Source organism: Monodelphis domestica, chromosome 1 (assembly GCF_027887165.1).
Source record: "Monodelphis domestica isolate mMonDom1 chromosome 1, mMonDom1.pri, whole genome shotgun sequence".
Taxonomy (NCBI): Eukaryota; Metazoa; Chordata; class Mammalia; order Didelphimorphia; family Didelphidae; genus Monodelphis; species Monodelphis domestica.
Window position 1 is genome coordinate 201459413 of NC_077227.1, and position 27314 is coordinate 201486726.

Sequence of the window (27314 nt, forward strand, 5' to 3'; positions counted from 1 at the left end):
AGTGGATTTCCTTTTACCAGAGGTTCCTTAGAGATCTCTTGTGTTTAGAGAGAAGGTGATGAATTCCTGCATTAATTCACACTTGTATTAGGCATTCAGCTGATCAGACCATGCAATAGTTTGGGATTTTTCTCCGTTAGTTGAGTTATGCAAATACCAAAGTTTTAGGACTAACATAATTATGAATGCCAAATAACCAAATACATTTCTTATCCATTATGAAAACTATGGGATTACTGAAGGAATCATTCAGTTTTAGGAATTCAGTTTCAATGAAAAACAGCTAAAATGGTTAAATTTCTCTCCCCTCCCAAGGCGGGGAAAACAAAAATAAAAAAGCTGCCTGATCAAAGCAGAATGATTCACACCTATATAAGTGGGGAAGTAAGCTATGTTTAAAGCAACAAAGGGCCTCAAGTATTTGCAAAGACTCACAAGAAAAGGAAGAATTTGTCCCATTGAACAGTTGACAAAATGGTATATTATGCATCCAGTAGAGCCTTATATGGAAAAGTCTTGTATGCTCCTAAAATAAAATGAAGTACAGACTGATCAGGACAGTAGCATCAATTCTCACATCTATTTGGAATGCCCTGGCATATCAATCAGTCAATTATTAAGTCAATACCACTTATTTAAGTTCTACAATGTCTTAGGCCCTGAGGAAACAAAACAATAGGCCCTGCCCTTGAAGAACTGCTGGAAAAGCCAAAGTTGGAGGGGTAAGATGCCAGCTTCCAGTAGTCTTCCTTTCCATTTGATATTATGCTGAAAGGAAGAGCAAATCCCTAGGAGAAGGAAACTTGTGGAAAGAATGGGAAAAGTTAAGGCAATATTGTTCTTCTGAACAACCAGGAGACAGAAGTGCTGGCAAGCCAACATGCTAAGGGAAAAATCTGGATCAACAGTTTTCAATGATGTCCAATGAAAACTAAAGGTTCTTTCAATTAATTCTAATAACATGCTTCTGCTCCTCCCCCCCCCCCCCCCAGTCCCACTCCTCTCTGAGTCTGAGAGGCCTGCTGAGCCACATTGTACTATGGGATAGGATTCAATGGAATTACAAAATACAAAAATATATTATGCAAAAAGCTTCTAAAAGTACACAAATTTGTGTTGTATAGAATTATCAGCAGAAGCAGCTGTGACTCAGTGATTAAGAACACTGGGTCTGGAGTCAGGAAGCAGTGAGTTCAAATCTAGCCTCAGACACTTCCTGGTTGAGTGGCTTAAGTCATTTAACTCTCGGTATGCCTCTTAGAGGCAGCTAAGTGGCTCAGTCAATAGAGTGGTAGGCCTAGATCCAACATTTCCTAGGTGTATAACCCTGGCCAAGTCACTTAACCTCTGATTGCCTGACAAAAGAATACACTGGATCCACTGGAGAAGAAATAGCAAAACACTTCAATATCCTTGCTAAGAAAACCCCATGGATAGCTACAGTTCACTTCATGAAAACTCAGACAGCTGATCTAAATAGCTGATATTGGGATTAGCTTAACTAAACTAGATGTGTCAAAAATGGGGAATAAAGGCAGAACTGTGAGGCCCCACTGCACCCCGAACTGGATTAAAATCCAATTAAGAAATATTTAATAAAAAATATAAAAATACAATAGAATATAGGGCAGATAAGTTTTAGAATACAGTTTTAGAGTGCCAGACCTGGAGTCAGGAAGACTCATTTTCCTGAGTTGAAATTCAGTCTCAAACACTAATTAGCTGTATGATCCTGGGCAAGTCACTTAACTCTTTGCCTCAGGTTTCTGAAATGCACTGGAGAAGGGATTGACAAAGTCCTCCAATGTCTCTGCCAAGAAAACTCCAAATGGGGTTATGAGGAATCTGATACAATGGAACAACAATACAACCAAATATAGATAATGTTAAGATGTCATTTTCTAAGTCAATATGCTGCAGAGATCTTTATGTATGACTTAGTGGCTCATTTTTATTTGAGTTTGATACCACTTATCTAAGCAACTAGTTTTATAGAATTATTATTCCAAGTCCTTCAATTTCTTTGGAAAATATAGATTGAGAACTTCAAAAGTATATGAATGGTCTCACATTTAATCAAGAAACACTAAGTAAAAGAGCCCCAAAGAAGAAGAATTAATAAAGTTGTTTTTTAAAAGGATTTTGAGAAAAAAGAAAATTATCCTTGAAACTCAGTACTCAAATAAATGAGATACTCAGGTAAGTGAGGCTAGCCAACTAGAAACTTATATAGAAGAAAAGCAAATGACGTATACAGAGTCATATATGATAGTTAAGAATTATACTTCACTATGAACATGCATCACTATGGTTTCTTAAATCACTAATCTTTCATTTAAATGGACCCATTTATTGGAATTCTCAGTGTATATGACAAATCTTGCTCCATTTCAATCCATAATCTATCTATTAAGACTCTAACAGTGCCTAACAGCCACTAAGGATACAAATTTGAAAAATAATATCATTCCTATACCCAGGAAGGTTACATTCTAATAGGACAAGACATTCAGAAAAGTAAAGATAATTCCAGGTTGAATGTGATGAAAACAAAAGGACTCAAGACACAGCATTATGAGGAAATGAAAGAAGTTTGGACATGTTTGATAGGAAGTACTAGTGAGAAATCTTGGCAGAAATATCTAGCATGGTCATTTGGACTGGAAATACAAGAGAGAAAATGAGGTTAAATATAGAGATTTGGAAGTCATCTACTTATATATAAATAGGTAGATAGAGTGCTGAGCCTGGAATCAGGAAGATGCATCTTCTGGAATTTAAATCTGACCTCAGACACTTAATAGCTATGTGACTCTGGACAAGTTACTTAATCCCGTTTGTCTTGGTTTCCTCATCTGTCAAATGAACAGAAAAGAAATGGCAAACCACTCTAGTTACTTTGCCAAGAATAACCCAAATGGGGTTATGAAGAATGGAACATGACTGAAAAACAACTTGATGACAACAACTGAAAACAAATACTAGCAAACAAACAATAAAACAAGTAGATGGGAGTGGTAGGTAGTATAAATTATCTTTCATTTATGTGACTATTTATGACATAAAAATTATGATGTGTTCAATCAATATACATTTATAAAAGTTCCTACTATGTGCTCTTTTAGACATTAAGGATATAATGACAAAGCTGAGAGTCCTTGACTTTTGAAATCAATTCTAAGACAGAAGGGAAAAAGAAAGAAAAAGAAACTAAGATGGAAGGTAAAGACTTAAAAAAATAAAAGAAATGATCTAGAGGTTCCAAGAGGCAGAGTGAGGAAGAAGAGAGCAGCCTGGACCAGGAAACTAGTACAAAGGCCCTGAGGTAAAAGATTGAGAAGTAGGCCAGTTTAGCAGAAACACAAAATGTACAAGGGAAAGTAAAGTGTAACCGACCTGGGAAAATATATAGCCTGGCTCAATGGAAGAGAAGAGAGTTGAATAGGAGGAAAGGGTGACATGGATGGTCACCAGGAGCAGGTAGTACTGACTAGGAAAAGGAGGTCAGCTCAAATCAGTCTATGACACAGGGATGAGAAGTTAAGTCATAGGGCACTAAATTGTGATGACCAAAGTCTTCAAGGTTAGATTAGTGCTCTTCAAAATGAGAAAAGCCAGAGAAGTCCAAAATACTAGCTGTTGTTCCAAATAAGCACATACTGGAAAGAATAAAGGTCAGCAATATCATTTAGCTCATCAACTTCCATTCAAATGGTAAATTGTGTGGTACAAATTTCTTCCATCATGGTCTTCCTGGAATGAAAGGGATAACAGGCCACTTTGTTCAAAGATCAGCTGTCAAACCTATTAGGAAATATCTTTAACTCCTAAATTAGATTTAAAGTCAAAGCAGTAAATGCACATGTGAAAAAACTATTCTGCAATGAATAGAATATTGTATTCACCATAATGATCCAGGTTCTGGTGTTTGAGTTTTCAGAGTAGCTCTCTATGGTAACCATGTTTGCCCTCCAACCTTTCTGGCAAAAGCAGGAGTGTGGTTTTGTTCTTTTTTTTTTTCAAAAAATTCATTCATATACTCAAATGACAAATAATTGACTTTGATTTCCAAATATTTAATAACACCAGTGATATGGATACATCCAATCAATCAACTCTCTTTAGAAATGGAAAATCTGTTCTCTTCATCCAAAATATCAAAGTATAATGTATTATCTACAGAGCAAAGAAGGTGCACAAGATGCAATATACCTTGCAATGTCATGCACCTTATGATAGAAATAACCTTAAAATATCCTCCTTTATTTGCACTTCCATGAACATCTGACCTGGGTAGGGAGACAGCATGCAAATAAATAAATATATATGCATATATATAAATGCTATATGGAGGATAAATGGGCAAGAATTAATGGCAGAAGGCACTAGAATTAAGAGGTTTCCCGGTCTTTTATTACCCCTTGGCAATATGTGCTTCCCTAAGGTTGAATACCCTTTCCTCACAGTCTCTTGTATGTAACTGGGAGAATACATCCAAGTCTTTTGGGGAAGTTGTCTTTGTATGAATATCCCTGCTATCCCTCCTTATTAAATATCCCTCTCTAAGAGCTAATTGTCTGACTAATAATGAGTGGGGAGAATACCAAATGGAAAGTCATGGATTAAAATATCAGAAGCAACAATCCCTCAGTTACGCCTAGAACTCTTGTAGAGCAATAGTCAGTCACCCTTTGGGGAACTTGACCTACTAGTGTGAATAGAAGCTAAAAGAGCTTCTGCCTTCTGCATCTTTTTTGGACCCCTAGTGCTTAGCACACTGCCTGGCATGTAATAGGTGCTTGATAAATGTTCTTTTATTGATGGGTAGGTAGGTAGGTAGTTGGATGATAGACAGACAGACATGGATTTAAAGGACAAGAAATCAACCTACTATGGCTACCAATTAACTGTAAATCTACAGTAAAAGCAATTATAGATACCTTGTTTAACCAAGGACATAGCCAGACCTACTTATCCTTTGTTTAAAATATGTATCTTTACAATTTTCCTTTATAATGTTGTGTCTTTCAACTGGATTGTTGATATGTATGAACCAGACAAGTCAAGTGACTCTCAAAAAGGCATGGCTAAATTTATTCATTCATTCAACAAATATTTATTTAGTATCTGCTATATGTAAAGGCCTTAGAATTGCTTCCTAAATGAAATTGTTTTTTAAAAAAAATTGAGCATAATTGATGAGTGAGAAACAGTTTATATAAGGGACAGAGAACCTTCCTCAGTCAGAAAGGCCCAAGTTCAAGTCCCACTTCTGACATATACTGACTGGGCGACCCTGGGCAGTCATTTAATCTTTCCCTGCCACAGACAATTCTATAAATCATAGAGCTATTACTGATCTGCACTTATAGAGGAAGCTCCTTACATCAATAAAATCACAAAATCTATACTAAAAAAAAATAAAAAAAACTTGATAAATATAATCAGCAAAATCAAATATGTATACATTTTAAATTGCTTTTTGCTCATGAAAAGAATGAAATAGTATACTTTTTAACCCACAAGAACTGTCAAATATAACTATAATATATTTAACACATTGGTGTATTTTTTTAATTTTCTAACTCTGTGCCTTCCAACAACAACAAAAAAAACTGGGGATCCCAACTTAAAATTCAGAAAAGAAACATTCATGAGGAAAAGGAAAGTATGCAAATATAGTTTAAACACCACAAGTAACTCCACCAAAATGAGCAAATGCTTCAAAAATAGATATACAAGTTAAATATCTCATTGGAAAGGTAAATATTAGTGAATATTTTACTTTAGAATTATAGACATGTATATTTAAGCCCTGGCAATATTGAACACACTTTATAAAAATGTTTCAAAGTCACCAAAAGTCACAGAATGTCCACTGTTGTTCTCCACCCCAGGCCCTCACCAAAAAAAATTATTAACATTATCCTAAAAAAAGAAAGACTGGCACCATATCTTATTAGGTCTCTAGCTTTCTAATTCCTTCTATACTACTTTATGCAATCACTATCTAAAGCAAATTAATGGTATCAGCATTCTGGGCCTGTTGTATGGAAAATTTCAGTCATTCTAGGAAGGGATCTTGAAGTCAATTTGGCATGACCTATACAATGCAACGTATTCCTTCTTTTCTGCACTATCTGTCCATATATGAGGGTATGAACAATAAATAAGAGACTCAGCTAACTGACAGTCATGAAGCTTTTATCTGGAAAAAGACCTCACTATAAAAGTCTGAAACGACATTGGGAAATAAGGGAAAAGCTTGTTCAAAATTTAGGAAAACCACATTTGGAGGCTTTGTCCTTGAACAAAAATTGACTTACCATCAGGAATCCATCCCTCACCTTCTTGCACAGATTGACAAAGTTGATCTAAGCTAAACTTCAATCCAAGGAATTTCTAAGGTAACTCTGTGCTCATTATCAGTTACACAAGGGCATTGGCCAATACAGGAAAGATTGTGTTATTGAAGGGGTATTCCATTATCCACTATATCCTATTCCACAAGAAACTCTGATATCAAGAACCCCAGACATATCAAATGCAATAGGAGTGAAGATTAGTCCTCTGCCCTTAATGGGAGATTCCAGCAAAATGCTAGTTTGCCTATAAATTCAACATAGACAGAACTGCTACCCAGTTATGAGTACTCTGGAACCTGAGACTCCTAGAGTGCCTTGCATCAGTTGAGGGAACTGTATCCAAGAGGGGACAAGAATTGAAAAAGAAATATAGTAGCCATAGGGAGCAGCTTTAGAGAGGTAGCCACAGAGGCCAAAAGTATGGAGCTGCCAAGGTTTCTGGGATCATTTGGTTTCTTTGCCAAAAAAGCCCAATATCCTTTAGCTTGCAACGTAATACCAGGTAGGCCAGAATTCCCTAGAGTGGCAGAAAATTTTCCTAGCGTCTCTCCATGAGTGCCTCTTGCATACCTGTTCCTGATGGGTTGGGGACATAAGAACAAAGAATAGCATTCCCCAGAAGAAATGCATGTGGATGGCACCCATTTAGTCATAAACACCAAGAGTTTATTACTTGGTTCAAGTCCCTTATGGCCTTGTCATAATGCTTCAGTAAATGCCTTTGCTTTGAATTCATGGTGGTCTGGTTTGGCTGGTAAATGAAGAACTGGTGGAGATTGTGTATATTTGTATGCATAGACAGATGTACTCATACATACACACACGCACACGCACACACACACATATATACACATATGTATATATTGTTGTTCAGTTATTTTCACTGAGGTAGCTAAATCGTACAATGAATAGAACACCAAGTCTAGAAGTAGGAGGACTTGGGCTTAAATGTGACCCCCCCCAAGACACATCATAGATATATAATCCTGGGTAAGTCATTTAAGCCCTGTTTAAGCTCTTGCCCTTCTGTCTTATTAACACAGAAAATAATAACACAGTTATTAACACAGAAAATAAGGCTATATACTTTTTTAAAAACATCATATGAGATCTCTTGAAAATAAGTAGGTACATTGGAGTATTAATGAAATAGATAAAAAGAAATATTGTTAAAAAAAACAGGATTTTGAAAACTCGAGACCTGGTTTCAGATTTTTAAAAAGTTAACATCTTCAAGATAAAAATTAGTATAACTTAAAGCCTCAACAGGCTTGAATATTATGTAAAACCCAAATACAAATGGATGATTTCTAAGTTTTTTCCAAACCACATTCTTCCATTTTAATACAAAATTATATATTGTCAAACTCTTTCTATATTTCACTTTTTGGCCAAAACTAATATCTTAAATATTATAGGTTAGAGTAATATTTTTTTAAATAATGAACAGCACTAAAATCATTATAGCTTGACATTTTTATATGCTCATAAAACACATTTTGTTCCATCTATTTTTATTAAATGAAATGTGGCCTGCAGAAAACCATGAACTACATATTTTTACTAAAAAAAATGTTAGCTAGAAATATGAAACCATACTCATTTACTTTTAACGCTGAATGTGAACTACAACCAAAAAAAGTATACTTGACATCTGTTAGTGTCAGCTCAAAAGAAACACATTGAAAGAATTTTTAACTAAAAACAGCATTTTGAAATAACCCAGCATTTCTGCTTTGCAATGATATGTACTACAATGTTCCACTCAATCTAGTGCCCATCAAATGAGGACTAACATCTGCCAGGGAGGTTATTTGTCCATTTATCTATACAGAGGCAAGGATACAGAAACAAGCTCATCTGAATGCTAGCCCAAGGAGGCAAACAAACCAAGCTCACCACAGGCATTTACATCTATCCCTAATTTGTTCTCAGCTAACTTCCAAAATAACATTTTCACATAATTAACTTCTTTAAAAGTCCACATGTTTATATAACTGACAAGATAGATGTGTGTTTGCCTTTCATGGGAAAAAGGAGGCAAGAAATATGGAAATATGAGGATGGAGGAAATGTTGGAAAACATACCATTCAATAGGGATTTGTCATTTTGGTTCAGGTTTTCCTATTACCAAATATGTTGTGTTTAAATGTTTGCTTCCTAAAAAAAAAAAACACTTTAAAAAATTACTCCTGCCATAAACAGAGACTTAGCACATTGAGAGCTTAAACTATTCCCTCCCTTGTTCTCTAAGGAAACTATCCTTGGAGCCAAATCAGGAAGTGTCAAACTCCTGGATGCCTTTTATCTTACTTAAGGTTTGATCATCTCCCCCACTCTTAGGACCACTATGTCACCATATCCAAACACCTTGTATGTTTTTTTAGCCAAACAGATAATAATAAAGTCCACAAGAGAAGCTGCTACCAAGGGTCTAAAGTCCTAGAGTGTTCCTTTGTGAAGATCTGAAGTCATTCCTAGGGTGAGTTAAGATAGCTGTAATTAGCTCAGGATGTTCTTTCTAAGTTCAAGATCAATTATGTGTTGGGCATGGGAATACAAAGAAAAGCAAAAACACATTCCGTGCCTTCAAGTTTATCTTCTACTAAGGGAGATGGCATGAAAATAACTATGTCAGATAAAGTGTGAGGAAATCTCTGAAGGAAAAATCCTAATAGTGGCAGAGAATGGGAAAGGTCTATTTCAGAATGCAGCATTTGAAATAATTTTGATTATATTAAATTAAAAAGGTTTTATACAAACAAAACCAATGCAACCAAGATTAGAAAGGAAACAACAAATGGGGAAAATTCTTATAACAAATTTCTCTGATAAATATTTCTCAAATATATAAAGAACTAAAGCTGATCTTCTGGCGGGAGCATGGAGAGTGGAATGAACCCTTGTCAGAGTTTAGCTACAGGCTCATCATGGTAGCCAATTGATTAGAAAGTTAAGTATCTCTTTTCTACCTTTCCCTCTCTTTACTACTACTATTACTTTGATTTAATAGTTATTAAGCTACTCTCAGCATCTTAATTTTAATTATTACAGTAAGGTTTAATGAATACTCTCATTTTCTTCACTTTTTACTCTCTCTAAACTATTCTTAAGTCAGTTTGTTAGAAACTAAGTCAGATATGGCAAAAACACCAAGACACTGACCAGAGCCAATCCACAGCTAAGAGACCCTCAGAGCTATGAACCAAAATTTGGTGAAAATGGGTTGAGTATTGGGGGAGGAGGTTAAGCTTATTTTTTAGCTTATTTTTTTTCCCAAAAAGAGCCAGTTTGGGGAACTAACAAGCTCTGAATGTCAGGCAGTGACCATGTGGAACTCCTGACTCAAACAAGGTGCAACCCAAATCTCAACAGTCTGTTGCCCTTTAAAAGAGATTATCTTTCTCCTGAGAGTCGTTTGGGGAGAGCAGCAATATTATCCCTAAAACTGCCTCACTACCATAAGAATCCCAGGGCCCTGTCACCTCAATTTCTGCTCCCTTGACCCTATGGAGCATAACAGGGCCTGCTAGGGGCAAAATCCAAGCAAGACACCTTGGCCACAGCCTGCACTCTCCACCCAAAATTTCTGCATCCTCAGACAAGTTTTTCTCTGCTTTTTGTCCTTTCAGGAGAGGTCACTGAAGTGGCTCCCTGCCAAGCCTCTCAGAACTAATGCCCTAGTCCCCCAACCCTGGAAGCCCACCTGGAAGCCCCTGATGGCTGGCTTTTCACCCCTGGGGGTGGGGGAAGGGAGAGAGCTCTTTCTGACCTCTTTGAACTAAAACTCAGGCCATGCCTTGAGGGTTGGCTTTGTCTACAAGAAAGTTTTTCTCCCAAACCTCCCTTACCAGGCTAAGGCTTTTCCCACCCTCAGTTCAAATGCTAACAAACTCAGTTCTGTATCCTCTAGCCCTGGGAGACCCTACCTGAGGGCCTATACACACTAGTATAGTGCCACCTAGAGGCAGGAAGTAAAACTGTAGGCAATTTAATTTAAAATTTTTTAATAATAAAATTAAATATAATTTAATACATCAAACCAAATTGAATCAAATTCACTAAATTTAAATAGGGGAATCATTAATAATTAAAAATTAATAATAATGAATTAAATTACATAAATTCAAATTAACAAAATTGAACAAAACCAAATTAAACCAAACTAATTCAATGCAATATTAATTAATATACTAATTCAGTGCTTCATTATTTTAAACATAATATTTTTCTATAATACTAATATGGCAATTATTATTATTATATGTATTTATTATTGGTGCTATTGCCTTACTTTGGTTTCTAACTTAACCCTACTCTATTATAGTAGCTTTCTATAATAAAGTTAAAGAAGTTGCGTCTCAAAAAAAATATTTTTTATGGTTTTGAGATCCTTTCCTTGTTTGAATTATTCATTCAGCAATAGTCATAACAGCTTCAATAGGCAGATTAGGTCAGAAAGACTAGAAAATGTTCTTCTAAATTCAGAGTCAAAAGAAATAAACAGAAAAAAAAACCCAGTAATATGCCCAAGGGTTCCCTATTACATAAAATACTATGTGTTTGGGATGAACAAGGATTTCCTAAGAAGGGTTGGATGTCTAAAAAGCAAATGAAAAACTTTTGCAAAGCTTGGACACTAAAATCATTTAGCTGCCCAATGTATGATTCTTTTGATTTTAAAGTTTTACAAGAACTAAACCTGGCCATTGGCCATAAGAATTCTAAAGACTATGGCTATTGGCTCTTGTGGGCATATATGCTTGACAATTCAACAAAATCCATTAAAAGTAGCTTGGTTGACTCCGAAAAACCTGACACATGGTCTCCCAGCCATGAGGCTGTTCATTCTCTAGATCTAGGCCATTCTGGCTTGACTTCTTCAGCTCCTCCTCCTAAACCCTTGATTAAATCTAATAAGAAAGACACCCTGCCTTCTTCCCAGTGTGCCCACAAGAAGGCTCATTCTCTTGAGCCAGGCCAGGATTTGACATCTTCCACCCCTCCCCCCCATCCATGCCCCTCTCACCTTCCAGTCCACCTTTGGTATTGTCTCTCAACCCCCCATTACTATACAAGCCTATCTATTCTCTGCCTCACCCTATCTACCCTTCTTCTTGCCCTACTCACCTTTTATCTTGCCCTATTCACCTTTTCTCTTGCCTTGCCCAGCTTTTCCATGCCTACTCCCAAACCCACCCTTTCCTCCCCCTTGCTCAACTTCTCCCCCTGCCTTCCCTTCCTTTACTGGCCCAGCCCCCACTCCTTCTTCTCCCCACCCTTACTCTCCCTGATTGCCTCCTACCAACCTCTTCCTCTTCTCAAGCTCCCTGTAAGGTTCTGCCTCTTTCTCCCCTGCCCCAGCCCCTTCATCCTCTACCTGATCCATCTCTATCCCTGCTTCTACCTCTCCCCCCACTTTCCCCCACCCACTCAGTCCCAACCAGAGCAACAAGCCAAGCAGTAGTAATCACAGACAACTCAAATGTATTCCTATTTCCCCTAAGGGATGTTCCCACTTAAAATAAATGAGGAAATTTAGTAAATATTAGACACCATATACCTTTCTCTCCACAAGACATTGAGAGATTCAAAGAAAAAACCCCTTCCTTTGAAGATGAACCCATTGTAGTTATAAATAAATGTGAAAGTATTTACCGGAGTTATATGACGTGAACAGATGTGCAGAATTTAATGCACACTCTGCTAACACACTGAGACAGAAATACGGTTCTTTTTCTTGTTAATCAGGCCCAGGAAGAGGGGGCATCAATTCACTGGCTAACTGAAGACTCTAAATAGGACCAAAATTCAGAGGAAGATTACTTACATCTATCTCAGGCTAGAAATGCTTTACTTAAAGCAATGAGGGCTTGTTCCAATAGGCCAGGTACTTTGACTAAATTCAAAGACTTGAGAAAGGAGGATAACAAAAAAAAAACCCATCTCAGTTCATGGATAGACTTATTGAACTAGGATGCAAATATCTGGACTTAGATCTTTCTGGGAAAAAGATGTTAGACACATAAGAACACAATTTGTAAAAAAACTGCTATAGGGTGGTTAGTAAATATTTTATGACTAAATGTCCTGACAAGGTCCATTTGGGACCTTGATAAATTATAGAGAGTAGAAGTTTACATCTTTGATGGCCGTGATAAGGAAGACATAGAGGATGCTGAATTAGTGGAGAGATTAAAGAAGGGAAAAAATGAATTAGAGTAGAAATTAAGTAAAGAAATAGCCAAATTAAAGGAACAAGTAAAACACGGAGCTGTAAGACAGAGGTCATAACTCTTTTAAAGAAACACAAGACAAGAGGCAACCAATTACTTGTTTTGTTTTGTTTTGTTTTGTTTTTGTGGGAAAGAAAGGCATGTAGCTATGGATTGTAGAAATAGGAACCAAGAAAATAAAAACAGAAGCTTGAGAAAAAATAATAACAATAACATATCCTCTAACAGGATCAGTGATTGTAACAGAGTAAATTATAACTTAGACCATAATGCACTATGCCAAGGAATCTATTATCACTGTGAGGTATCACAGAGAAATCATCAAAATGACCAGAGGTGTGCCCAAAGAAATCTAGATGAATTATGGTACTCAGGAAGGGAAGGGACCTCAAAGGGTCTGGAGGTGAATTTTAAGCCTTTTCAGACCTCACTGCCTTACTGATGTTAACTGTTTCCATTTGTTCCTCTCCCCATAGTGAAGAAGTCTCTGTAACGCAATTCTAAGTACAAATCTACACCTGGGAGATAAGGTATATGTAATTTCCAGTGAACTATTCAAAAAGCTATCAAAGTTGGAGAAAAAGACTCTTGGATTCATTGCTCACACATAAAACAGGTACCTTCTATTGACAATGAGTGACTGTCACATATATCGTATTTGCTGATTATTTTGTTTTAAGATTTAACTTTGTTTTTGAGTTCAAATATTCATCTAATCTAAAATATTCCATTATGCTATGTCACTTTCAGTTATTATGTTTTAGCTATTATTCTATTGTTTGGCTATATTCTGTTACATTGTCTTTATTTCTACCTTCCTCCTCTGACTGGACTGGAGATAATAATAATAATAATAAAAAATAAATGTCCATAGACAAGTTGGACAAACTCTTCACTGTGGCAATGAGACGTTACCACAGCTTGCAACACAAGGAGGTCACCTGTTGCCTAAATGGCCTTTTGACCTTTTGCCTTTGCTAATTGTCACATAGATGATGATGGATGGACTCCATTAAAATGGTTACAAACCTATATCACTGACCTTTGAAAAATTTAATGAGCTAAAAATCTCAATTGATTTTAACAGGTCTTTAGAATTGATGTTTAGAAATCTAGGAGCACTATTACCTCTGACTGATTATTCATTACCTTTGACTTGTCTGGGACAAGAGGTAAAGGTCCATTGAGTAGTAGGAAGTACATGGGTGACAAAGTGAAGTGCAACTGCATCATTCCATTCCCCACCTCCACATTTATCTGTGCTAGAGTAAAGCTTAGAAATGCAGTGGATGAGACAAATAAATACATACCTTTTACAACTGTTACAATCTCATCCTGGAGGAGGGAGGATTTCTCATGGGGCTTGGTGATCTCTGGACAGTTCTATATTTGCAACTTTTCAGCTTCCTCCACCCTTCCACCAGGATGCTATGGTACTTGTGGTTTAGCCTACGTTATTCCACCTATATCCATGAATGATCACTATATTGGCTGGATGTATAAGTCCACTGCAAGAAATCTAGGTTCTTGGTGGCATTCTAGACCCAAGTGTTTGAGACCAAACTTAGTAGCATCATCATCAACAGTACAGAGGTTTTTCCAGGCATTCCTGCCAAATTGTGGAATGATGGCAGTGACAGACTCTGTTAGAAATATCTCAGTAAGACACAGCTCAAGCCATCTCCCAAACTATTAAGGCCATCTCTTATATATATATATATATATATATATATATATATATATATATATATATATGAAGAAATTGACTCTTTAGCAAAAAAAGTTCTACAAAATCAGCTGCCTACAGCCACATCAGGAGGTGCATTGCCTTTATTAATCAATCTTCTTGTTTTTATGTAAATCCATCTGGAGAAATTGAGACAAATATCCATAAGCTTCAAAGACTTTTAAATGACACACAGCAAGTGGCTATAGAGACTCATGTGAATCCTAATGATAACTGGTGGAAACTCTCATGGCTGCAGAGAACAGGTTTGCTTGCAGTTGTCATCAAATGGGCTCTTATAATTTTTGGAATTGTGGTAATTCTTAGAATCTGCAACAGTTGTTGTACTACTATTTATTACAAGTTTTACCTGGTGAAAAAATTGTGTACACTCACACCATAGATCATGGCCAAGTTAGAAAGGAAATAGAACTAGCTTTTGAGTGAGAAACCTTTGTGTTGTGCCTCTATTTGGCTGACACATTGTCACATGGAATGTGAACTATGAATTTCTGATTTTTAAAAATTTTTATTATTGTTTTTCTTTATATTTGCAATAGAATATTTGATGGTTTTTCTTTCTTATTTTTTTGTACTTGAAGTAGATGGAATCAGTATTAATGTTATTTATTTTGAAAGATAAATTTACAATATCTATTAGCCCTAATACCAATGCATGTCTAAAAGCTTTAGACTATGGCAAACTGCCATTGATTGTTAAGTATTATTGAACTTTAACTAATAATTGTGTCTGATTTCAGAAGAAGGGATCACAAAAGAACCACTGCATAGTGCTAAGAAGCACAAGTTTAAGGAGACTAATAATCCTTGTGGGATTTATGAGGATCTGCACCAAGAGAGAGGACTTATTTTGAGGTTTGAGGAAGTGGTTGTTTGACAACTTCAGAAGCTTCCCATGCCAAATTCCAAAAATTACCTTTGTTTGGCTTTAATTTTGGCTCCTCATCCCTGAGATTGAAGGTAAAATCAAACCAGGGAATCATACTTCCCTTTTACCTCAGATTCTAGTCCCCTTCTCTATTCTACTGTGGCAATTTTCTATTGTCCTGGCTGCCGATGGAGAAGTGCAATATTGCTGCAATTGTCCTGCAGGCTTGTAGGACATAAATCACTTTAATTGGGCCTTGCTGGTGATTGAAGGACCTGTTATGATTTTATTTTTTATTCATAACTTTATACACATAGGATTTTAAGATATATTTTTATCCAGAATTTAATTTTTTCCATTCTATTTGGTTTTTTAGGGGGGATGCTTTTCTTTTGGGAATTTATTCATATACCTCATAACTCAGCTTTGTATCCCAGGGTGATTTTAGTATTGGTCAACACCCTCCTCTTGGGGGATGGTATAATTATCCTAAAATCCAAGGTTTAAGATCTTTTAAAGCAATTTTAAGAAAAGAAAATTGCCAATAACAAATCAAAAAAGAGAATCTTTTGGAGAAGGTGCCATAAGGATGCTTACAGAAACCACACATTACGTCAAAAGATCCAGAGTGAACTTTGGGATATAACGAACTGAACTAAAGGGGGTTGAACATATCATTTATTCTGAATGTAAACTCTTATGCCAATGGGTAGTGCCCCCTAATTGGCTTTTTGTCAATGTGTCTATCAATCATTTATGTTTTCTTTCTCTTTTCTTTCCCTTTTATCCCAAAATTATTATAATTCTCTCTTTGTAAAGTGCAATATTTCATACACCTCTAGTAAGAGAATCTTTAGAGGTATAAGATGGCTATGTGAAATGATTCATTGGAAAGACTAGGCATGTTAATATCCCAAGACCCCAAGTGGGGAGACTTTAACATGCTTGTCTTTCAAAAGAATCACAGGAGACATTGTCAAAAGCAAATTTTTCTCTCTCCATTGTGTTGCTTTTTTTTATCAGCATCTTTCAGTAACCTGGAGGTCAAAGACCACTGAGTAAATTCAGGTATAGATAAACCCTAAGAGAAAGGAAGTTAAAGAACCAAGGAACCAACAAGACCTGAAATGATTCCACAGGCACTGCCCTCCTGGGTGGCCCAGACAAATTAAGAAACTATGGTTGGTTCCTAAAATGTGACGTGTGAGAGTTAGTGGGTGGAGAAAAAAGCTTACAAGGTCAGACCAGGAGCCTGTCTGGGTTTTCTGGAAGGAGTGTGGAAAGCAGAAGAAATCCTTGTTGGAGTTTAGCTACAGGCTCATCATGGGGGCCAATATTAGAAAGTTAAATATCTCTCTACCTCTTTCCTAACTTTTCTTCTCTTTAGTACTACTATTACTTTGATTTATTAAAGTTATTAAGATAAAAAAGAACCAAGTCAAATTTATAAGAATGCAAGTCATTCCCCAATTGACAAATGGCCAAAGGATATGAATAAGCAGCTTTCAGATGAAAAAATCAAACTATCAATAATCATATGAAAAAATGTTCTAAATCCTTCTTGTTTAGAGAAATGCAAAATAAAACAACTCTGAGGTACAACCTCAAAACTATCAGATTGGTCAACATGAAAGTTTAAAAAAATGATAAATGTTGAAGGGGATATGACAAAATTGGGACATTAATACATTGCTGGTGGAGTTGTAGATTGATCCAGCCACTCTGGAAGGCAATATGGAATTATACCCAAATGGCTATAAAACAATGAATATCCTTTAATCCAACAATACCACTACTAGATCTGTATCCCAAAGATATTTTAAAAAATGGGAAAGGACCTACTTGTACAAAAATATTTATAGCTTTTTTTTTGTGGTGGCAAAGAAGTAGAAATAGAAGGGATATCTATCAATTGGAGAATGGCTGAACAAATTGTGGTATATGACAGTTATGGAATACTATTGTGCTGTAAGGAATGAAAAGAATGATTTCAGAAAGAGCTAGAAAGACTTACATGAATAATGCAAAGTAGAACCATAAGCAAATATGATAGATTTAGCTACTATCAGCAATATGATGATTCAGGACCATTCTGAGGGACTTATGACAAAAAATGTTCTCCACCTCCAGAGAGGTGGAGAACACTGTTGGAATCAGAATGCAGATGAAAGCATGTAATTTTTTCCTTGTTTATTTGGGCAAATGTTTTGGGGTTTGAGTTTTATAATTAATAAAACGAACAATATGGATATAAGTTTTGCATGATAATACATGTATAATCCAAATTAAATTGCTTGCCAGCTCTGGGAAAGGGAAGGGAAGGAAGGAGACAGAAAATGTGGATCATATAACTTCAGAAAATTTGTGTGGAAATTCACTTTTACATACAATTGGCAAAAAAAAAAATCAAGTTGAAGAAAAAAAAAAGAAGGTAGTGCTTGAGTTGAGTCATGAAGGAAGCCAAGAGGCAGAGGTAGGGAAGGAGAGAATTCTAGACATGGGAGACAGCCAGGGGAAAAGCATAGGTTTGGGAGAAAGATTATCCTTTGAAAGGAAAAGTGAGTAGATAGGGTCACTGGATCTCTATAAAATGCATAGAAGGGAGTAAAATTTAATATTGTAAATGAAGAGGTTATAAAAGGCCTAAAAAGCCAAACAGAGGACATTATATTTTATCATGGAGGCAATAAGGAGTCACTAGAATTTAGCAAGTAGGGATTAATATGTGCAGTATCTCTAGGGTTTCTGGGAATTCGAAGTAAAAACTCAATAAATCTCAGGAGGGTCACAGAGGACTCCTGATTCCTTTACTTGCTTCCACCTATATCTTGTCCAGAGATTTAGCACCTGCCTTGTGCCACTCCCCTCTAGAGATATCAGGAACTCTGGGATTGACACAAAGCAGGTGCTAAGTCTCTAGCTAAATATAGATTAAATTAAACTGTACTATAAAGCAGTGGTCATCAAAACAATATGGTATTGGTTAAGAGACAGAAGGGATGATAAGTGGAATAGACTTGGGATAAGTGACCTCAGCAAGACAGTCTATGATAAATCCAAAGATCCAAACTTTTGGGACAAAAATCCACTATTTGACAAAAATTGCCGCGAAAATTGGAAAACATTTGGGAGATATTGGGTTTAGATCGACATCTCATACCCAAGATAAAATCAGAATGGGTGAATGACCTGAATATAAAGAAGGAAACTATTAAGTAAATTAGGTGAATACAGAATAGTATACATGTCAGATCTTTGGGAAAGGAAAGATTTTAAGACCAAGCAAGAGTTAGAAACAATTACAAAATGTAATTTTTTTTTAATTATTGGAAAGAAAATTACAAGAAAGAACTGCCCAGGACTAGTTTTAGAATAAGGAAGGACATCACTTCTATATAATTATAGATGTAAAGGATGCAGAGGTTAAAGTAACATAACTCAAGGCACATCCTAAGTCTCTTAAGTCTCTTTACACTAAGAAAAGGATGATAGTTAAACTCATCTCTAAAGCCTTATGCAAAAGAAACCTCAATTGCCTTTTATCTTCAAGGAAAACAAAAACAAACAAAAAACCAACAATTATTTCAACAGCATTGACACTAGGTGGCACTGTCGTACCTTATTTTTCTACTTCAACTCTCCAAGCTATTGATTTCCCAGTAAGCCCAGTAGTGTAACATTCACAGATGTGATGCCACTTTAAGAAAATCTGGTATGTAAAAATTCAGACATTAAAAACTAATAAAATAAAATAACAAAAGGAATCACTAAAAATTACTTTCATTCACACATACAGAATTTTAGGGACATATGCAAAGCGTACTTGTACCAGATTTCAATGACAGGATTCTATAGGGATGTTTTCAAAGGACAGACTAAGGAAATTCAGATATGCCACATTGATATACAAGTCCTCCCCAATAAAAAATCACTTTCTATGTCTTACTGATGCATTTTCCAAAGCATTTTTCTCATTGACCTCCTTCTCCACTCATATAGCCACCACCATAATTCAAGCCCTCAGCATCTAGTGTAATGGACTCCTAATTGGTCTCCCTCTATTGAGTCTCTTCCTGCTGCTAAACTGATATTCCTAAAACAGATCTGATAATGTCAATTCTATCTTCAAGAAGTTCTGGTGGCTCCCTATTGCCTCTAGCAGAAAATACCGAGCCCTATGTTTCAAATGAAAAAAGGCCTTTACAATTTGACTCTGTTTTATCTTTCTGTGAAGATAACTATAACTCCCTCTTACATGCTCTCTGTTCTAGACAAACTATCTTACTTGCTTTTCATCAAATACAATATTCTATCTCTCATCTCCCTGCCTTTGTAACAGCTATTTCCCCCATCTGGAATGCCAGCAGTCTTCACCTCCACTTTTTGGAATCCTTAGCTCACTTTAATGTCAAATGTAATAACCATCTCCTCCAAGAGGATTTTCCTAATTCCTCTAGAGAGAATTTGCTTATCTGTATATACATGGTTTTGCCACAGTTGAGTGCAAGCCCCTTGAAAGCAAAAACTGTTTTATTTTTGTCTTTGCATTCCTGTCCCCTAGCAGTCAATCAATCTTCAACAAACATTTATTCAATGCTAGGCACTGTGCTAAGCGTTTGGGGCTATAAGGAATGACAAAAATGCAATTCCCTGCCTTAAAGGAGTTCACATTCTAATGAGGAGACATGAACTAACAATAGACATACAAAATAGGGCAGCTAGGTGCCATAGTAGATTGAGTGCCAGGTCTGGAGTCAGGAAGACTCATCTCCCTGAGTTCAAATGTGACCTCAGACATTGACTAGCTGTATGACCCTGAGCAAGTCATTTACCACTGCTTGCCTCAGTTTCCTGATCTGTAAAATGAACTGAAGAAGGAAATGGCAAACTACTCCAATATTTTTATCAAGGAAATTCAGAGTTGTACATGACTGAGACAAACAAAGAGCAACATACAAAATCAATAGAGTAGATGGAAGGTGTTCTCAAAGGTAAGTAGGAGTGTGGAGGGAAGACCAAGAAAAGCTTACTGCAGAAGACAGGATTTTAAATGAATCTTGAAGGAATGCAGGGAACCTAAGAGATTGAGGAAAGAAGGTAGAACAGGTCTGGGAGACAGCCAATGGAAAGGAACAGTCAGGAGATGGGGTATATACTAGTAGGCCAGTATAACTAGGTCTTATGTTACATTGAGGGGATTAAAAAGTGACAAGACTTGAATGGTGGGAAAGCAACAGATTGTGAAGAGCTTTAAAATCCAAGCAGAAGGTGTTATCTTTGATGAAGGAGGTAATAGGGACCAACTGGAGTTTACTGAGGTGGGTTGGGGGGGGGGGGAGGTTGCTAAGTGAAGAAGCCTGTACACTAGTACAGTAATAGTACTAGTAATAGCTAACTGTGAGGGGAGAAAAGATGTATAGAAGAGATGTTATGAAGTTAGAATCAATAAGACTTGGCAGGATAGGCTGATAGTTTCTTAGGGAAAAGGTCACCTTTGCCTTTCTAATTTCTTTACTCCCGAAAATGAGAGGATCAGACTAGATGACCTCAGAGGTACCTTCTAGCCTGAGTCTATATTCTATTAAAACATGCACTGAACACCTTTTAGACCATGTAAATATCATCATTTTCATATTTTCATATTCTACAAGAAACTTAATCTTCCTTCCCAAATTGAACATCCCTAATTTTAAATCCACATAACTTGATTTTATGCCTATTCAATAAATAGTTCATTTACCTTTTTTATTACCTTATAGTCTATCTTAATATAATTTCTAAGATAGAAGAATGGCAAAGGCTAGGCAATTGGAACTAAATGATTTGTCAGAGGCACACAGCTAGGAAGTGTCTGAGACCAAATTTGAACCCAGGTTTTCCCAACTTCAGGTTTAGCATTGTGCTACTTAGCTGCCCCTAACTTCTTTTTTTTTTTTAACTATTATCTTCTGTCTTAGAATCAATACTGTATACATATGAGTGGTAAGGGCTAGGTATTAGGGGTTACATGACTTGCCCATGGTCACACAGCTAGGAAGTATCTGAAGCTAGATTTGAACCCAGCAACTTTTGTCACTAGGCCTGGTTCTCAATCCACTGATCCCCCTCTAACTGCCCCTCCCAATTTATCTTTAACTAAAGAATTATTTTTGTTTTTATTTTTATTTCAGAGAACAAACTTTAGTTAGAAATAACTAAATAAAAATAGTTATATCAAATAGTTGAGTAATAGGAAAACATGGATGAGAATAAATAACACAAATATTTTAAATCGGTAAACATTTTAATTTCTAGTCCAACTGGCTATTTATAAGAAGAATCAAAGTACTACACTATAAAAGTATTTGGCCATTTTTCCACTGACCCTTGGTTTTTGGAGTTATTTTTATTTTTTGCCCTTTGTTGAGGGAAATGGGGAGGGAGAAAAAAAGGTAAGAAAGCAGTGAGGTGAAGCACTATGATTTACTTATTGGAAATGACCTAATGACCTAGCAGGAATCTGGCTCTCATAATTTGTGGAAATAGTCCAATCTGCCCACAAGTGAATGGGGATAAGGGGTGGGATGAAGGGAAAGAGGAGGTAAGAAACTGATGTCCCAGTACATATGTCTATGTGGCTTATTGAACATGTCTAGAGGGAGATATACTCACCTGTATGTTTATATTAAACAATTAACAAGAATTTTAAATCATATCTTCTGTCTTAGAATCAATACTATGTATTGTTTCCAAGGCAGAAAAATGGTAAAAGCTAGACACTTGAAGGAATAAGTGACTTCCCCAGGATCACAAATTGGAGGAATAAGTGACTTGCCAAGGGTCACAGAGCTAGACACACACAGTATCTGAGGCCAAATTTGAACTTAGGACATCTTTTTCTCCTGGGCCTGGCACTCTATTCATTGAGCTACCTGTTTGCCCCCAATAAGCATTTGTTAAGTACCTACTATGTGCCAGGTATTGTGATAGGTACAAGAGATACAAATGTATACAAAAGATAGATAATAGCTTAAATATATGGAGAGAGAGAGAGAGAGAGAGAGAGAGAGAGAGAGAGAGAGAGAGAGAGAGAGAGAGAGAGAGAGAGAGAGAGAGAGCGCAAGAGAGAGAGAGAGCGCAAGAGAGAGAGAGAGCGCAAGAGAGAGAATGCACAGTATACTCACAGATGAATACAAGATATGGACCCAAAAGATGATACAGTAAAAGGGAGCAATAAGAAATGTGGGAAATAAGAAAAGCCTTTGATGGAAGTGGGACCTGAGATGAATCTTGAAGTAGACAGCTAGTTCACATTAAAGAACAGACATATAAGATGGAATACAATGTTTGGGAACAGCAAGTAGATCGCTTTGGCTAAGATGCTTAATGTGTGAGTGTTTGTAATGGATAAACAGCTTGGAGTTAGAATGTGAAAGGCTTTGGATGCCAAATGAAGGACTTTGCATTTATCCTGATAGCTAACAGCAGGCATCCAGTGAAGCTTCTACAGTAGAAGACTGATATGATCAGGTCTGTACTCTATTCATATCACTTTGAGAGTTGTGCAGAGAATAGATTTGAGAAAAAGAGTTGGGTGCTTAGAGACCAATAAAATGAGGAAATAATTACAACAGTTGAGACAAGAGGTGATGAGAGCCTGAATTTGAGTGGTTGTGGTATTAAAGGATAAGAAGTTGGTACAAGAAGAGATGTAGTGTAGATAGAATCAATAAAACTTAGCAACTAATTGGATATGGAGGGTGAGTGACGCCAAAAAGTGAAGCAAGATGCCTAGGTTCTAAGCAGAGGGGATCAGAGTAATGGTGTTATCATTAAGAGGAAAAGGATGGTAGGGAAAGGATGACTTCAGGGAGAAAGATAATGAATTACTTAAAAAAAAAACCCTTTATCTTCTGTCTTGGAATCACTACAATGTATTGATTCAAAGGCAGAAGAGTGATAAGGGCTAGGCAATGTGAATTAATTCAGGGGTCACACAGCTAGGAAGCGTCTGAGACCAGATTTGACTCTAGGTCTAGCTCTCAGTCCACCAAGTCACCCAGCTGCCCCCAGTGAGTTACTTCTGAACATTTGGGTCTGAGATACATATGAATCATCAGATAGAGATATACAACAAGCATCTGGAGAGTAAGGAATAGTCCTGAGAGAGACAAAGGCTAGATACAGATCTGCAAATCACCTACATAGAAATGATTGAATCCATTTGAAGTGTATGTGTGTGTGTGTGTGTGTGTGTGTGTGTATGTGTTGAAGAATGATGGGAAAAATTAATCCCTTATATCTTGGTCATTATCATAGGTATTCATACATTCCAGACAATAACCTCTATCCAATGACCCACCCTGCTATTTTGAGTTCTGTAGAAGGAAAATGAATCTAAAGAGTATTCAGTCAGCTGATCATATTTCCCATTCCAAAGATGATGCTGTAGAATAGGCAATAGATATCTCTCCAATGCTTTCCACTTCCTTATCTTTTTCTTTAAAAAAGAAACCATTAGTAATACTCTTGTATATACTTCTGTGTTGCTGATGCTCAAGAAGACAATGCTAAGAACTTCAGAATAATTCTAATAATTCACCAGTATATTCATCTAAAAAGATTATATGAATACACGTATATCCCAGATCAAATTGCTTGCCAGCTCCAGGACAGGGTAAGAAAGGGAAGGAGGAAGACAATTTGGATCATATAACTTTGATAAATTTACATGGAAATTTCTTATTACATATAACTGATAAAAATAAATAAAAATAATAAATGCAATAATAAATAAAAGAGTATATAACATCATTATGCTATATGATGAATTTCCCTGAGCAAGTTTGAGATAAAATGTGTAATGACTTACTTGTAAAAATAACTAATTTCAGATATGTGTCACACCACCTGCCACCCACAAACTTCATATTTTACTGCTTTCATATTTTCAGTGATGTGTGAAATCCTACCAAATACACAAATGGTTCTTCTTAAGTGTTACAAAAGAAAGCTTCCTAAAATTCTAATGCTTTTCAGCAATGTTTAATGCAATAAAAGAAAGGGACTAAGATACTGATAGGAAAAGATGAGAATCACAGAAGGAATTTCACAATGTCTGGTTTTACTATCTGGTTATTTGAAGCTTTAGTATACAATATCCAGAACAACAGGATTCCTCAGTGATGGGTAAAGCTCTCTTCAGTAAGTTAAGCACCTACTGTGGGCCAGACGTCATTTATTGTTCTAATCACCTTAAGATCCTAATTCTATGAAGGCTCCTTAGCAAACTAGAGCATTAAGAAAGAGAATGATCTAACTTTACACATGGAAAAACACAATGGAAGATCCTCTAGTTCAGATGCTTATCACCTCTTGTCTAGACTATTGCAATACTCTTAGTTGGCCTTGCTACCTTAGGTCTCTCAACACTCCTTCCCATCATTCACACCATTGTCAAAGGGATTTTCCTAATGCTGAAACCTCACCATGACACCCCCTACCCAAAAAATTCCAATGATCTGCCCTTACATCAAGAATAAAACATAAAACCTCTATATAGGCTGACCTTTTCCTACTTGCCTTTCCAGAGTTATTACCTCAGACTCTTCTCTACAGACTGTGGTCCAGCAAAATTGATTTTCATTCTGATATTCCATCTCGTCTCTGTAAATTGGTACAGAAAGTCTTCCATACTTATTTCCTTCTCACCTCTGCTTCAAGGGATTTCTGGTCCTCTTCAAGATTCAGATCAAGTACCTCTCTTGACCAACCAAGTGCTAATGCCTTCCCTTTGAAGTTATATAATTTTGTATATGTTCTTTATATACCTATAAATATGCACATTTTCCTCCTCATTATGTAAAATCATTGAAGGGAAAGGACTAATTGGCTTTGTCTTTTTATCTCCTCCCAGCATAGTACCTAACACATGGTAGACACTAATTAAATCCTTCTTAATTGATTAATGGAACAAAATATCACCCAGATTATGATATCCAGCTAAAAAGGCAGCCCTAATTAGTCTAGATATCTCCTCAGCATATGTTAAGATCATATAAAGTGATTTGCTCATTGGGGACCACAAAAATAACTTTGTTCAATAATCCCAAGGTCATAAATAACAAGTAGGTAATAAAACATGATGAATACGTGTTCCTCATAATGGAGGATAAATTGTACAAATTCTAAAAAGAAGGATTCTCTATAGATGATAGGACACTACAGATGTTCCTGCTTGACAATAAATCCTATTATAGCCCTTCTTCAGAGAACCAAAAATAAATGAGCCTCTATTATAAGGGACCAGCCATGCCCACGACAAATGAAGAAGCACCATCATCCAGACCATGACATGCAATTATGAGCTCATTAATGCATATATATTGCAACAGACACACACTACTAGAAGACAAAGAGCTGAGACCAACATTGGGGGAAAAAAAGGGAAATGTTAGGTTGGACTGAATTTAGGAAACTGCACATACTGGTGATGTCAAGCTAATCTTTGATTGAAAAAAAAACATATTTTAATTTTTAACATTAAAATTCTTCCAACAATACTATATTACTAAAAATCACAGAATATTACCTCTGAAAACTTAAAATTGCAGTGAACAAAAGGACAATGGAGAAACATGTGCATAAGTAGGCTAGAACATTACTTAGAAACCCCAATTCATGTGATCAGTTCCTCAATTAATTTGATGAAATTTTGGGGAATAGACCTTCATCTTAAGGGAAGTTCCTCTACACCCAGGCATGTGCCCTTGGCACCATAATAAAAGGACACAATGAGCTCCTCCAGTTGGTTCCCAGCAACTGCTATAGCATCTACGAGAATCAATTATTCATCCATATAAAAGAAAGCTATGAAAGGCAAACTAATTCTCCCCTCTCTCAGACTTCCAAACTGGAACACATTCAGAAGGAACTTCATGGAGGCAAAGGAGGTGATTTGTCTCCCTCTCAATCTTCACCCCAGTAAAAAGAATGGCTACTTAGAGAAACAGCATATAGCAAGGTTCGACTCTATTCTCACCCTATATTGAATCCTGCCAAGTCTCATCAATTCCACTCTCCTCAATATTGTTTGAATCTATTGCCTTTTCCCTCCTCATACTATAACTACCAAAGTCCAGACCTTCACCTCTTGCTTCATCACTTCTTGCAATAAATACAGACAATACAGCCTGTATCCATTTCTCCCTTCTCCAATCCTGTCTTCCACAAAACTTCCAAATGATATTCCTAAAGCAAAGGTATGACTATGTTACTTTCTTGCTAAAGAAGTTTCAGTGGCTCCCAATTATATTTAGGACAAAATGCAAATTCCTTTGTTTGGCATTTACAGCTAATCACAATCTAATTCCAGCCTATCTTTCCAGGTGATTATGCACTATTCTACTTTGTGTAGTCTACAGTCCAAACAAAGGGGTCTACTCACTATTCCCTAAATAAAATGTTTCTTCTTCTACTATAGCCATTTGCCTAGGCTGCCTTCCACATATGTAATGCTCCCCCTCTTCACTTCCACCCTTTTTAATCTCTAGCTTTTTTCAAGGCTTAGTTTAAGTACTACATGCTTCAAGAGACCTCTCTTTATTTTCCCAGTTGTTAGACCCTCACTATCCTTCATTCATATATATGGGTATACATATATATATACATATATATATATATGTCTGTGTGTGTGCAAAAATCCTGTATATTAAAAATAGATTTACTTGTCCAAATGAATAAACATAAGTTCTATATTTTATATAAAATACATTTTATATATGTATATGTACATATATGAGCATATGCCTATATGTATATGTATTCATAGAGCTATATAGAGATACCTGTATGGATATAGGAAGCAGTTAGGTGGCTTAATGGATAGAGCACTGAGTCTGGAATCAGAAAGACCTAAATTCATAAACAGTCTCAGATACTCATTAGCTATGTGACACTAGGCAAGTCATTTAACCTCTATTTGCCTTAATTCACAGGAGAAGGAAATGACAAAACACTCCAGTATCTTTGACAAGAAAACTCCATTTGGGATCAGGAAGGGTCAGACACCACTAATTGTCTGAACAATAACAACAAGCTACATAACATATTTATTTAT

The 27314-nt window shown here is 36.3% G+C and overlaps 1 protein-coding gene across 8 annotated transcripts in view; it reads right to left on the bottom strand.

Annotated features, from left to right (window-relative positions):
* FSIP1 (fibrous sheath interacting protein 1) overlaps positions 1-27314 on the bottom strand; it is a 305434-nt gene that overhangs the window by 108283 nt on the left and 169837 nt on the right. Inside the window, exon 14 of one of the 8 annotated variants that reach the window (XM_056810253.1) lies at positions 436-526. The exons of the other annotated variants lie outside the window; for them this stretch is intronic. Coding sequence (XP_056666231.1) covers positions 436-526 — 91 coding nt within the window. The remainder of the gene's footprint in view (positions 1-435; positions 527-27314) is intronic. 8 annotated transcript variants of the gene reach the window in all.